The 13,664-nt window shown below is 47.1% G+C and overlaps 1 protein-coding gene across 1 annotated transcript; it reads right to left on the bottom strand.

The window, feature by feature from the left end:
- Positions 1 to 3,645: 3,645 nt before the first annotated feature.
- Zic3 (Zic family member 3) lies at positions 3,646 to 10,951 on the bottom strand. The gene is made up of 4 exons (XM_021188329.2): positions 10,902 to 10,951; positions 7,073 to 8,296; positions 5,771 to 5,934; positions 3,646 to 4,935 (listed from the first exon to the last, which is right to left on the bottom strand). The coding sequence occupies exons 1-4, from the start codon at positions 10,933 to 10,935 to the stop codon at positions 4,756 to 4,758; spliced, it is 1,602 nt and encodes a 533-aa protein (XP_021043988.2). The 5' UTR covers positions 10,936 to 10,951; the 3' UTR covers positions 3,646 to 4,755.
- Between the last annotated feature and the right edge of the window lie 2,713 nt (positions 10,952 to 13,664).

The raw sequence follows: 13,664 nt of genomic DNA, 5'->3' as shown, positions 1-13,664 counted from the left end.
ATCGCACACACACACACCACATGAGAAGGGGGAAAGGGACATCTGTGTGTGCCAGGAGCTTCTTCTGTTGGGTTTTGTTCCCCCAAATATTTTGAGAGCACCCAGTATCCCGAAAGAGCGCATCAATTCCCCACCAGAGTGACCAGAAAGAACTTCTTCGCTTCCGTTTTTTGTCTGTTTGTTTTTAAACTGCGTCCAACTGCCACGACCTACATTGTCCCGCGAGGCGCCAGCGCTGAGGAATAACCAGGGAATCTCAACGACAACACAGCACGGCAGCCGGTAGTCTGCGTTGTGCGGCGCTCTGCGGGGGTTCGCATCCGGCCGCCATGTTCCCGACTCGAGAGCCGCCCCCAAACCAACCCTCCTTTCCACATCCCTCTCCTTTCCTCCCGCCCTCCCCGCGAGGCTGCTTTTAATCCCCCCCCAACCCCCTGGCCGCAAAATCCTGCTCGACGGCTGCAAGGCTTTGCGCCTGCGCGCCGCGCCCGCGGGGATGGGGGTGGGGGGAGTCCTAAGGTCCCCGGTCTGGGCTTGAAAAGGCCGAAGCCACGGGGAGCAGGGGCGGGGTTGAAGCCCGGACCGGAGCCTCCTCTTTCCTCCCTGCGGGTCCCCGCTAAGGCCCCGGCCGAGCTCTCACACGTGCGCGCTAAAAACCCACTTCAAAGTGTGTTCGCCGTGCCGAGGAGGCCCCTTTTGGGTCAGCCTCCTACTCAGGGAATGCAGGAGCCTCGCCGCCTCCCTTCCCAGCACGGCACCGCAGAGGCGCTTGGAGAGCCTAGCAAGAGGGCGTTTGCCGAGTGATGCCGGTGCCGCAAGTGTCCTTCCTTCGCGGACCAGCGTCCTCACCCACCCCCCACCCCCACCGCCAGTGGAAAAGGAATTGAACACAAAGTTTGCTGGCAGCGCTGTGCTGTAGTCTTAGGAGATCGCTATTGTTTGGGCTCGAATTGACCCCAGGTCGGGATTAGGCCGAAGCTGATTTCTGCTTTACAGCCCCGCCGGCCTAATGAGGCCGAGAGGCGATGGGGCGCAAAGCATCCTCAGAGCCCAAGGCGATCGGCTAGCTTATGGCCGCCAAGGGCCCTGTTGGTGGAGGTCAAAGGGTCAGCGGGCAGAAACCGCGAGAGAATTGACCCTAGGAAATGAGGTCCCCTCCTCCCTGCCCAAACCTCAAGCTGAGATTTAGAAGAATTTTGGTGTGTGGACAGGGGCTCCCCAAGGACTACTGAAACCCCTAGAGTGATTCTCCTCTCCTTCCCCCATACTAGAGCCCAACTGGAGCCTTGGCGCTTCAGAGCCTATGACAGAAAACAAGCTTAGATACTAGTTACAGTGGTACCTTCCATTCATATGGTGGCAGAGCCTTTCAAAAACTTACAAGGACTACTGGTTTGGGCAGATTTCGTAGGAGGAAAGCGGGATATGGAAGCCAGGGGCAAAATAGGCAAGAAGTCAAGCAGAAATTCGGAGCACACCATGTCTGGAAGGCTTTGGGAACACTAACTAGGTCACCCTTCATAGTACCTACTAGACAGTCTTACCCTAAATGCTGATCTTTGAGCCTTCCAAACTTGATGGAGGCCAGAGCTCACCAGCCATGCTTGGAAACACCCCCTTTTCCCCTCTCTTGAGATATTATGCTAACCTACTCATTTTCAAGGAGTAGATTACTAAGGACCAAGCTTGGACTTGGAGCTTTAGCATTTGTGACTTGGGGTGTGTGGTTACTGTCTTGGGTTGCTTAGTTTGTATTCAAGAATATAAATATGCATTCCCTATGCCAGATTATGGGCAAGAAAAAAAAAGTCAAAGGATTCAAAGAAACCAAGTTTTCTTTGTGAAAAAAGAAATGCATAAACATAATTTCAAGACATTTGCTGTATACAAATCAAGAGGGAATCATGAGAAGCACATTTTTTAGTAGTTATTAGGTTATCATTGTTATTTGTCAGTTTCCTCTCATAGGACAATGAAGTGCTTTTCTGTAAAGAATCTATGGTAGTAGAATATTTTCAAGCCACTAATGAAATATTTCGTGTTATTTAATTAACATAAGCAAGGGGTTTTAGCCAGTATTACTCAACCTATCTCTACCTAAAGCTAGGTTAGGACTGGGGACAGCAGAGATGGAACTCATGACGAAACAGTAAATTGTGGAAGCCCATTGAATATGTAGAAGAAAGGCTGGCCATTTATATTTCACAGTGACACAAATTTAGTCAGTCTTATGAATAAAAAGCCCACTGAAAAAATTGCTGAGCATTTAAAATTGTCTCTGGTTTCTATGAAGCGTAAAGCCTGAAATATGGATGTGGTCCAAACACTCACTGTCAAGGACAAGATTGGGATGTCTGAGTGGGGTGTGATGAACGGACCAAGTTACCTGCTCAGCACATGCATGATCATCCCAATTTCTGTTCATGGCCTTCAGGTGGACACCAGCAAAGCAAAGTGCAAGAGACACCATTTTTCACTAACAAAATATTGCCTCCAAAGAAAAAACTGTCAATACTTAGTTGGTGACAAAAAATAAAAATAAAAAAGCAGATAACAAAATGGAAAATTTGAATGGACCTTTGGGAATCAAAGTTTGTTTTAAAACACCAGAAATTCTCTAAGCATTTCAATTTTAGATTGATTTATTTGAACATGGGAAAAATATTGGGCACCAAATACAAAAAAAGTTATAACATAAATAGGATGTGCCAAGACTTTATTTCTTCAGAAAGAACAATCAACAAAATTCTAGAATTGAAAATGATTATATAATATCAAATTGACTGTCACCAAAAACTGAGAGCATTGCCCCTTAAAGCGAAAGAGGTACTTAAGCCTATTCATTACATTTCTACATACTTTACAATTCCTTATCTCCACTTTTCTGTTATTCATGCAGAGATTGGGCTCTCAATAACCAACAGCACCCTAAAAAACATCTCCAAACTCTACCCACTTCAACCCCCCCCAAATAGTGATCAGTTTCTTTTCCATAGACCCATTGTAAAAAGAACTGTTTGTCCAAATGAGTTGCTTCACTGAAGATTAAATGGATTGTTAACATTTTATCACAAAACAAACAACCGTTTTTCATTGTTACTGATTTTAATGGAAACAATGCTCTTAACATCTTTGCCTACAAGTAATGAACTTTAAAAATAAAGTATTTTGCAAATGTTTTTCTTTCCACAGTATNATTTAGGAACTGCTGNAGTTATTACACCGCTATATAAACATTATGAGTAATTGTGATAATCATGAATTGAACTATATACAAATCAGCAGCCTTTGCCATCCAAAATTTAAAGACTGTTGTTTTTTTGTTGTTTTTTGTTTTTTTTTAATTTTTTTTAAGAAGCACTTTAACCATGAGAAGCACTGTTTAACTGGCCTTGCTCATTGCCATTTCAGAGGTGTGCTATCCTTTGAAGCTAAATAGATTTGATTGGCAGATTAGGTACGTCATAGATACAAACATATAGGTATATTATGAGTGATCTCTCAACAGACATGCATCCTGCCATAATTTTCATTTTTATGTAAAGTAATAAAGAACTAAGGGACATAAAACTAATTAGGTTACCTTCTGTTTATATATATGTATATATATATATATATATATATATATATATATATATATATATATATATATATATATATATATGGCAGGAATGATTAAACCCAGCCTCTCAGTCTTTGAAGTACAAGATTGAGATGTCAGGGCCACTACGTGAATTGATCAGTATTATTTGATTTGCATGCCGAAAATCCAGGACAAACACATTTAAACTCGCAGTTAAACAACCATCTGAGCTAAAGACAGGAGGGTCCTCCCCAGATGGAAACTGACATTGTAAGGAATCTAGACTGCAATAGAAAAATAATTTAACAATTAAAAAAGGGATCTGAGTGAGTTATAAATACCAACAAACAAAATTCAATTTACTCATGTCTCCTATTTCTGGGAGGCTATTACAAAACAAAAAAGTCAGTATGGTTCAAAAATTGTAAATTGTGTTCCTTTTCTCAAAACAATAATTGTTTAATGCTAAAAGCAGTTATAATCAAAAGCTGTACAGAATTTGTTAGAAAACATTTATCCATAAATATTGTTCAGTTCCCGGCACTTGCAGCAATAATTAAATTACAAACGATAAATATGGCATCAACGGATATGTATTTACAAAAAAAGAAAAGTTATTACAAAAGGCAACTGTATACTAAACGTCACAATCTGTGTAGAGTAACATCATATCCTCAGCCTGAAAAAATACTGAACAAGTTTCGACCCCATTAGACGAAGATACATTCACAAGTGTAATGCTTTGAAGAAAAGTTCAAGACATAACAGGACTTTGGCATGGTTTAAGACCGTGAGAGTTTAAACAATCACCACTAAGGCGAAGGAGACTTTTCATCAGTTTAACATCACCACCACCAAGCCATCGATAACTTCCTCAAGAAACAGGACAGTGTTAATTAAATGTTTTGAAGGAGTTTCAGAACGGGGTGTACAGAGAGCAAGAGGAGGGGGCAGGAAAAGCAGTGAAAAGATTTTGTAAAAAATTCCTTCAAATGCCAAAACATATGTTCTAATCCTGAGAAAAGGGCATGGCTACTTTTGGATCTTGCCCCAAACCTTCCTGAACAATTGCAATTACCAAGATGTAGCCCTATATATGGCCTCTTGCTTTAAAACTCCATTTCCATTTGATTTGTCTCAGTTTTCTTTTTTTAAATGCATTTTGGTTGTCCTCAGACGTACCATTCGTTAAAATTGGGAGGAAGTCCAGGGTTGTGGCTGGTGCTAGTTTGAACTGCAGAAGGGGTTTTAGTGGTATCTTTACTGTTTGCAGAAGCTATAGCGGGTGGAGTGGAAGATTCATAGCCTGAACTGGCAGCAGGGGAGGAATCTGACCCTTGAGATTCATGAACCTAAAATTAACATGTATATATTATAATGAATATAATTCCAACTGGCAATGTGAAAGCAACAATAAATAAATAAATAAACCCCCAAATAACAACAAAACAAGATCAGATTTGAGTACTATAAGAGAGCAAGACCTCCCGCTGTCCACTTAAACGAGACATAGGATTTAAGAAAATTGTTTTTCCATATTACTGATGTCTAGATACTTCTAGCATTCCCACCAAAAACCAGGCTGGAAAAGAAATAAAGAATTCCATTTTAGTCGTGCTACTTAAAAAAAAAAAAATGCTTTCTCCGTGGATGGAGTGGGCAAGTAGTTATTCTGCTGGCCCTATAAAATAGTCACTCTAGATTTCACTTTCAGAATTCGGCCTGGGAAAGCAGGTACAGAGATGAGTGACACAGGGGTGGCTTGGGGGTTGGGTGCTCTGAATTCCCACACAAATGTGTTGGAATCAGACTGAGCTCCTTGGCCCTATTGTTTTATCTGAAGCGGAGGAGCAAACGAATGACACTACCCCGGGTTCGGAGCGCCCACTCCGGATTCCCATCGTGGGCTGAGATAGGATAAGGTGGCTCAAGCCCTGGCGAGCTCCGTTAGAGCTTCCCAGTAAACAACTGATTGTTCCCTCCACTCTCTTCCCCCTCCCAACTCAGCTCTCTCCTTCTCGACCCCCCTCCACCCCCATCCTCAAAAGGGGTTCAAGGTGTCAGTGCTGGAGCAAATCGGATTTAACGTGAAGGATAGAGGGTTGGCAGCGCGGGCACTTCCGTTCTGCGGCCCGGTATCAGGCCGAATGTTTACAAACCGCCGACCGCTAATAAAGAGGTAATTACCTTCATGTGTTTGCGCAGGGAGCTCGGGTGTGTGTAGGACTTGTCGCACACTTTACAGATATAGGGCTTGTCCGAGGTGTGCACATGCATGTGCTTCTTGCGGTCGCTGCTGTTGGCAAACCGTCTGTCACAGCCTTCGAATTCACATTTGAAAGGTTTCTCACCTGCAAAAGGCAAAAATGCAAAATAGGGGGAGGGAGAGAATATAGTTAAACCCAGAAACTTCTCAGAGTGGTGAGCGGGAGATTGAAAGTCCGGCGGTCTTTCTGCAGAGGGGAAGCGCAGACAGTGGAAGGACGTAGCATCTGTTTTCCCCGGAGGGAAAAAACAAAAAACAAAAAACAAAAAAAACCCCAGAGCATTGATTGAGCTGGCTAAGTTGGGGAGTGATCTTAGGCAGGGGTAGAGTAGGGCCGGCCCAGAACCCGAACATCCATCCCTTTGTTCTCTCAGGAGCAGAAAGCTGGGGGGTCCTCAGAAGTTTACCCTAAGTTGTGCTTCTACTCCAAAAGAACCAGGGCTCCCAATGTGCGGGCACATAACGCCACCATCTAGGCAGTGTAACCAAGCTGGGTAGGACAATGGGCCGGGAATGGGACAGTCCTATCCGTCCCCTTCTTTGTGTCTTTTCATTTGCCTCTTTCAGATGTAGCGGTTTTGCTAAGCCTGGTATTCTTACTAATTTTCGGAAAGAGAACACTACATAAATCTGGGGACTACACACAATTTTTCAAGAGATGCTGAGCAAGCCACAGAAACCAGTGCCTTTTCTACTTTATCTTTCCTCCAAAAGACTAAACTGAACCTGGAACTCCAAATAAAAATAGTTTGACAAAAGTATCAGTCATTTAATTAGGAGATATGCCAATCAAGTGTAAAAAAGAACGGAAGTAACCAAAGTTAGTTTTCATTAGCATTTCTATGGTTGCCTTCCCCGAATGTGTTCAGAGAGCTAAGTCGCTTGTAAGCAATATACTCCCAACACATTCGGAGTCTCTTCCTAGTAACCCAGAAAAGAACACAAAAAGAGGTGGCGCCAGTTGGTTCCTGGGCGCGAGAAGGTCCCAATTAGTTCTTGAGACCACAGCAGTCTGTTCGGGAACTTAGAACTCGGCAAAAGCGCCGCAGGTTCCCGGTGGGTGAGGGGTGGAGAGGCTGTGACAGCGCTTCGTACTGAATGGTCTCGGCGGGGCGCCGCCCCTTGGCTTGGCCTCCACCCCTCTCCCTCTCTCGCAGTTCAGGTCTGCTTGGTGGCAGGGTGTCCCTGGGGAGACCCGCGCCCACCTGTCTGCTCCCCCTTACCTGTATGGGTCCTCTTGTGGATCTTGAGGTTCTCAGAGCGGGCAAAAATCTTCCCGCAGCCCGGGAAGGGACACGGGAAGGGTTTCTCGCCAGTGTGCACTCGGATATGGTTGACCAGTTTGTACTTCGCCTTGAAGGACTTGCCTTCACGGGGACATTCCTCCCAATAGCAGACGTGGTTGTTCTGCTCCGGGCCCCCCACATGCTCCATGGTAACATGCGTAACCAACTCATGCATGGTGCTGAAGGTCCGGTCGCAGCTCTTCTTGGGCCGGCTCAGTTGAGCCTCCTCGATCCACTTACAGGACAGCTCCTGCTTGATGGGCTGCCGCATGTAACGGAAGAAGGCGCCCGGCCCGTGGTGGGCCGCCACGTTCACGCCCATGTTCATGTTCATGGGGCTATAGTTAGGGAACTGCGCACTGGCCGCGTAGGGGTCCGTGCGCGGGCTAGCCACGGGGCGGTACGGGTCTGCACGGCCAAATAGCTCCCCGCGCAGCCCCAGATGGACCTGATTGTTGTCCACGTGCCCTGTGGGCGACGGGTGCCCAGCGCCCTGCTCATGAAGCCCAGGAAAGAGCAAGTAGCTAGGAGGCTCAGGAATACCAGCTGGAGCGTGAAGACTGCTCGCGGAGCCAGCGAAAAGCCCGTGCTGCCCGCCCCCGGAGGCTGCCTCGCTGAGCCCAGAACCGCGCTGACGGAACAGAAAGTCGCGCGTGGAGTTGAAAGCGGCAGAGGCAGCGCCGCCGTAGGTGGGCACCTGGCTGGCGTGATGGTGGTGATGGTGGTGGTGATGGTGGCCCAGGGCATTGGCATAACCTGAACCCTGCGGTGTGAACGCTGAGCTCTGGCCCGAAGACAGATCGTGAGCGGTGGCTGGGCTCAGCTTGAAGGCGGCGGCGGCAGCAGCAGCGGCCGCAGCGTGGGTTGAGTCCCCAAAGGGATTCAATCCCATGCCTGCAGGCTCGCGGTTGGGCATCTCGTGGTGGCGCGGAGCACCGAAGCTTCCCACTCCCAACCCAGGGAACTGCGGGCCTCCGTCCAGGAGCATCGTCATAGGTAGGGCGTTCTGGACACAGAAGATCCGGCCGAAGTGAGCAAGGGTGCAGGCGAAGGAGATCCCTGAAGGGCCGTAGTCGAAAAGGGATGGCGGCGGTTGAACACTGGCTGGAGACCCCCTAGGCGCTACCCGGAGCAGCAACTTTCCTAGGCTGTGAGAGTCTCCTGCAGAGGGACGGGAGGGAGGAGGGGAAGAAAAAGGATAGGGGGTAGGGCGATGGGAGAGGAGGAGGGAGGAGAAGGGAGGAGAAAAGACTCTAGGACTAAATCTGCTTAACAAACTAACAGGAGCGCACAAAGAAAAATAAGCAAAATAATAAGTGGAGGGCGGGGTTTGTCAATCCTGTCCCGGACACCCCTCCTCTACTCAAGAGCGCGGAACCACGGGGCCAGAGGCTCCTCGGGTCCCGGCTTTCAGGCGCAACTGCACCAAGGAGCAGAGGCGGAACGTGGCCAGAGGGCAGGCAGCCTGCAGTAAGCAGGCTCGAACCTCACTGCTCCCCTCGCGAGTCCAAGCCTCTTCACCTCCAGAGTAATGTCCTTGGACTGATAAAGTCAATCACTCACTCCTCGCACATAAACCGAGCGGGAGGCTGGGCAGCGCGCACCAATGGGGAGCCAGCTGGCCTGAGATCACCTGACCCCCGGCCCTGTCGCCCATTGGCCACCGCCACACTGATTGGCAGCGCGAAGCGGAGAACATGGCAGCCGCTGCCGGGCGACCCCAGCTGATTGGGTAGCTGCGGAGCGCCTGGCAGGTGAGGCAGCCGCTGCTCAGCGTCCCTGAAAGGGATCCGCCGAGCTTGCGAGGCTGTGGGGAACTGGGGCCAGGCTGCCGCAAGCAGCGGGACAGAGCTGAGCCTCTCCCTGGCTTGGCCCTGATCCAAGCCGGCCGCAAGCACCCCTCGCACGCTCGGTACCCGCCTAGGCTAAAGAAACTCTTTGACCCAAGAAGATACTAGTCCCTGCCATTCCCTTTCGGTCCAGAAGACACCGTGGTACCCACTTGGGACCCTGCTGCCTCACCACCTTCAGAACGTTTTCCTTCCGTAGGTACGGAGAACAAATTCCCGCATGAGTTGGGCAAATCTGTGTTCCTGATCAGCTGTGGCTTCCACCCCATACCCCACTAGGAGATTCCAGACCCAGACCGGATCAGTTCCCTCCCTGCCTGTGCCCCAAACTAGAGGTAGCTGTCCACTGCCCAAACTAGAAGAAACGATAGCTCATAGAGTCTACTACCGGCAATGGCAATTCGGAGTCAGACTGTGACCGTGTGGTCTGTGATTAGCGGCTGTACTCACTGCTCAGCAACATCCCCTCGCCCCGTGATACAACAGACAACAATACAACAGCCATGTACAACACAACCTAAGCAAATAGTAGGAAACACGAATGAAGCACAGAAAGCAAGCACGCCTCCTGAAAGACGCATAACATACTCAATAAAGTAAGCAACAGAGTATTAACACTAAACAAAGCACAGCGAGCATATAGACACATACCAGAAACATGCATAGATGCTAAATAAATGTGTGAGAACACAGCCTTTGTATGCAAAACACAGAGTAAGCACACTAGACAGTAACTGTGCTTTTCGTGTGGCTGAAGCAACAAGCTTTGAATACTCAACATTTTGAAACGCCAAAGTGTTAAAAGGACAACAGGGAATGGAATTTTTCTCCCCTTTTAACATCCCGGGTTTGCTCTCTTCTCTGCCTACCCAGTGAAGCACCTAGTGACTCAGGGAAGCAGTCACTCCCTTAAGGAATTGTTTTCCAGGGAACTGTGTTGGAGTGGCCTCTTTACCCACCACTCATCCCCTGGTGAGAGGGTTTTTTTTCCCCCTCTGAACAAAATGACCAGAAGCAGGGTTATAAATCCACCCATGATTTGTGCAGCAAAGCACTAGCAAAGGGTGGAAGAAAATGACTGGGAAGAAAAGGCTGAGAGGTGACTGGGATTGTCACATCCCAAGCAGGGCAAAGCCTCCAAAGTCTATGCCTTGAGGCAGGCTCACAGTCTGGCCGCCATCTCTCTGTAGGAAACAACATCTGATCAAGTTCAGAGGCGTCAGGAGAGACCGCCTCAAGCAGCGCGTTAGAACTGCAGCTTTTCCGTTTCTGCCCTCCTCCTATCTGACTGATCTGGCCAACACCTCACCTTCTAAGATAGTTTGCAGAGAGAAGGTGCTACTGACACATCTTATAGTAAGTCACCCCTTCACAGCCAATTCACCCTAATCTCACTCCACATTTAGAGCCCTCTCCCCAAATTGCAAGGTGAGAGTGCCCTGATGACTTAAATTACTGCATTTACCGAAAACAAGCTCTTAAAAAAATAAAAAGCAAAGCTTTCTCTCCCTCTACAGAGTTTCTTTGCGGGTGGGGTGGGGAGTTTTAGAGAATAACAAATATGCTTAAATCATGCAAATGAATCCCGTGGAGTCAGGTTTTTCCTTAATTTCCTTCTGAGCACCCCAGTACCTCTCCTCACCCCTACCACCCCAGGACTTCTAACTGCTTAGTAAAAAGTTTGGCTCCCATCAGCTTGGAGATCCAGGGAAGGCAGCTGTCCCGCCACCGCTAGAGTTTCCCGGCAGTCCCTGCAGATACCCGGATAAGCGAGGGTCTAGCAGGATTGGAAGTCTGAGCAAGCTACCGGGCAATGGCTTGGCGAAGAAGGTTGGCAGCTGGGGACTAGCATTCCTCTTTTTGGGGAGGAGTCTCGAACGCAGGGCAAGGGGATGATGCTGCCGCTGCTGACCTACCGGGTACCGAATGTCCGTTTTGATGCGGCCACATTCCGATAATTAATTGCCTCCAGCACGTGCTCTGCAGTCCCTGGAACAAAAAGGCATAATTCAATTAGATCATCAACCGAGAAGTGGGAAGGTGGGAAGGGGGAGGGGGGAGTCCTAGTTAAGGGGCAGACCCGAGGCGGTTCAGCTAGGCCAAAACCCAGGCAGAGGAGCTCTTCCCAAGGCAGCCAGGCCCCTTAGGAGTGCAGTTGTTCAGTGAGGCTCAGGGGTTCCAGATATTTCCCAAAGGATGATACTGGGGACTCTATGAGCAGCAGGACACAGGCAGGCCATTTCGAATTCTGTTGTGGTTGGTTTGGGTGGGAGTTTCCATATTTGGGGAGGGGAAAGCCTGACTCTTAGTCGCGATGGAAAGCAGTATGTCTCCAGTTGTAGCAAGTCACCACATAAAAAAAATAAAGCTCCCTGTGTCTCATAAAACGCCTCACAGTGTTGTTGGGCAAGAGAAAAGTTCACTTTTTCTCAGGACTTGCAGCTTCTCTCTCAAGGTGCTTTTTTGGAAGGAGACTCTGGGAAAGACTTGCGGTGGGGGGTGTACCTAGAGCTTTGGGGAGCTGAGTCCAAGAGCCAGCCGAGTGGCGACTTGAAAGAGCAAAAAATTCCCCCATACAGAAGCTAGGGCCAGAGGTGCAAAGTATTCCTAGTCGTGCCCCTCCCCTCCCCCTCTCCCAGGTGCAGGAAGGAATCATGGCGTCAGACAGGACCACTCGAACCTGGGTCGTGGTTCTTATTTTCCACTATAACCGAAGATCCCTCAGCAACTTTGGCTTACTGGGGTTTACATGTGTATTAGGCAGCCTAAATTAACCAATAAATCTCTTTTATGTGTCCCCCAGTTGTATGTGGTCTGGTCTAAATATCCACATGTCTGCATGGATAGGATATATAATAGGATCCTTTCCCTCACACTGAGTTCAAACAGTAAAGGGGGAAAAGATTATTTTTTTATACCCAAATCTAAAGCAATAAATAAAATCAGAGAAACCTATCATTGCCAAACGAGCAAGGCTTTTGAGTCTGAGTCTTTGTAGAACCTATCTTGGAGGAGGAGGAGGAGGAGGAGGAGGAGGAGGAAAAGGAGGAGAGAGAAAAGACCGCTGTGAGGGGCAACAGGGTAGAACTGGTTTCTCCATAGATCCCAGAGCCTCAATAGGCAGCACTTTGCCTTCCAGTCGCCTCAAAAAACAAAATATGTGCCGCACATTGTGTTATCATGCAGTCTTTTTTAAAAATTCTGTAGCGGACACGAAATGATCCTAAGTCGGAGACCTAGCAATTTTCTTTAAGTCGAAGGGAAACACTGCGGTCTTTTCTTCTGTTTTATATTTAGAAAAGGCTTGCAATCTAACACTCACAACATTTTAAAGACCCTTTAAACCCAGCAAGCGGATTTCCGTTCTGCCAATGCTTCCTGATTTATTTCAATAAATGAATCTTTGAATCCAGGAAGGGAATTATTCCAAGACGCTGAATTTGGTGCCCCTGCATCTCCCCAGTGGCGAACAAAGTATTTCTCCTTGAAACGTGTCCTTGAAACTCACCATTATAAGAAGGGTTTTTTTTGTTTGTTTGTTTTTTGGTTTTTGGTTTTTTTACTGGTAAACGACAATTTCTTTACATAAATCTCCACCTCTCTTCAGAGTTCCAGATCTTTTAAAAAGAAAAAAAAGAAGAAAGAGGAAAAAAGGGAGGGAAACCCACAAGTGGCAATAAAAAATGAAGGAAGAAGAAAATAAGGGTAAGAATGTGTCTTTATTTATATGCTAAGATAAAGCTCTTAATTGGCATTAGCGGTAGAGCTGAGCATACTCTGGGACCTGCGGACACACTCACCAGGCATTCTCTGAGCTCCACATTTCACTGACTCCACCAGTTTTCACTATAGTCTGGTCATCTGGCAGATATTTTAAAAGTCCTAAATACCTTTAAAAATTAATAGAGAATCAACAGATAGGTATTGTTAATCAACCTTTTTTTCCCTTAAAAATTGTTTTGTCTTTGTCCTATGCAGTTTCAAGACATACTGCTGCCCAATGTAATGAAATGCAGACAAGACAAGGCTGAGACTTTTAATTGCACTTGTCAATCAGGACTGTACAGATATATACCCTTGAACTTCGGAGATGCAGGTTGCAGTAAATGGGGCTAAACTTAGAGACACAGGCAGGCACTTAAACCAAGGCTATGAAAATCCACTTCAGATCAAGCAGGTCATTCCTGAAGTCCAGGAGACTGGAGGAGACAGTACTCATGAGCCCAGCCTGGTGAAAGGTTCCAGAGAAATGATGGTCCTGTCTCCTTAGGTGCTGTCACCCAAGAGTTCCTTTACACCTCCACGATGTACCCAGTTGTTTGTCTCCAGTAGCCATGTGGCTTGGATGCCAAAAAGGACAAGTCACATTGAAAAAGAATTTCTTTCTTTTTTTTTTTTTTTGAGACCAGAATACCTTGTAGTGGCAGATCTAGAAGACAAAGACTACCAGAAGAGGTGCACAATGGTACAGTTTTAAATGAACTATTTTAGTCACTAAATAGCACATTTGATGTACATTTACAAGTTCTTTTCCAGAGACTCAGTGGGATGGGCTAAGAGAAAAGGATTTCAAGGATTTCAAGTCAAGTTTGCTACCATTATTTACCCTGAATGCCAAGTTGACCCTTAAGCTCCTAACTGTTCAGTTAGTTTTAAAATGTAGATTAACTCAGTTCTCA

The sequence above is a fragment of the Mus pahari genome, chromosome X (genome assembly GCF_900095145.1).
Source record: "Mus pahari chromosome X, PAHARI_EIJ_v1.1, whole genome shotgun sequence".
NCBI classification, from domain to species: domain Eukaryota; kingdom Metazoa; phylum Chordata; class Mammalia; order Rodentia; family Muridae; genus Mus; species Mus pahari.
This window is presented reverse-complemented; position numbering and strand designations above follow the sequence as displayed.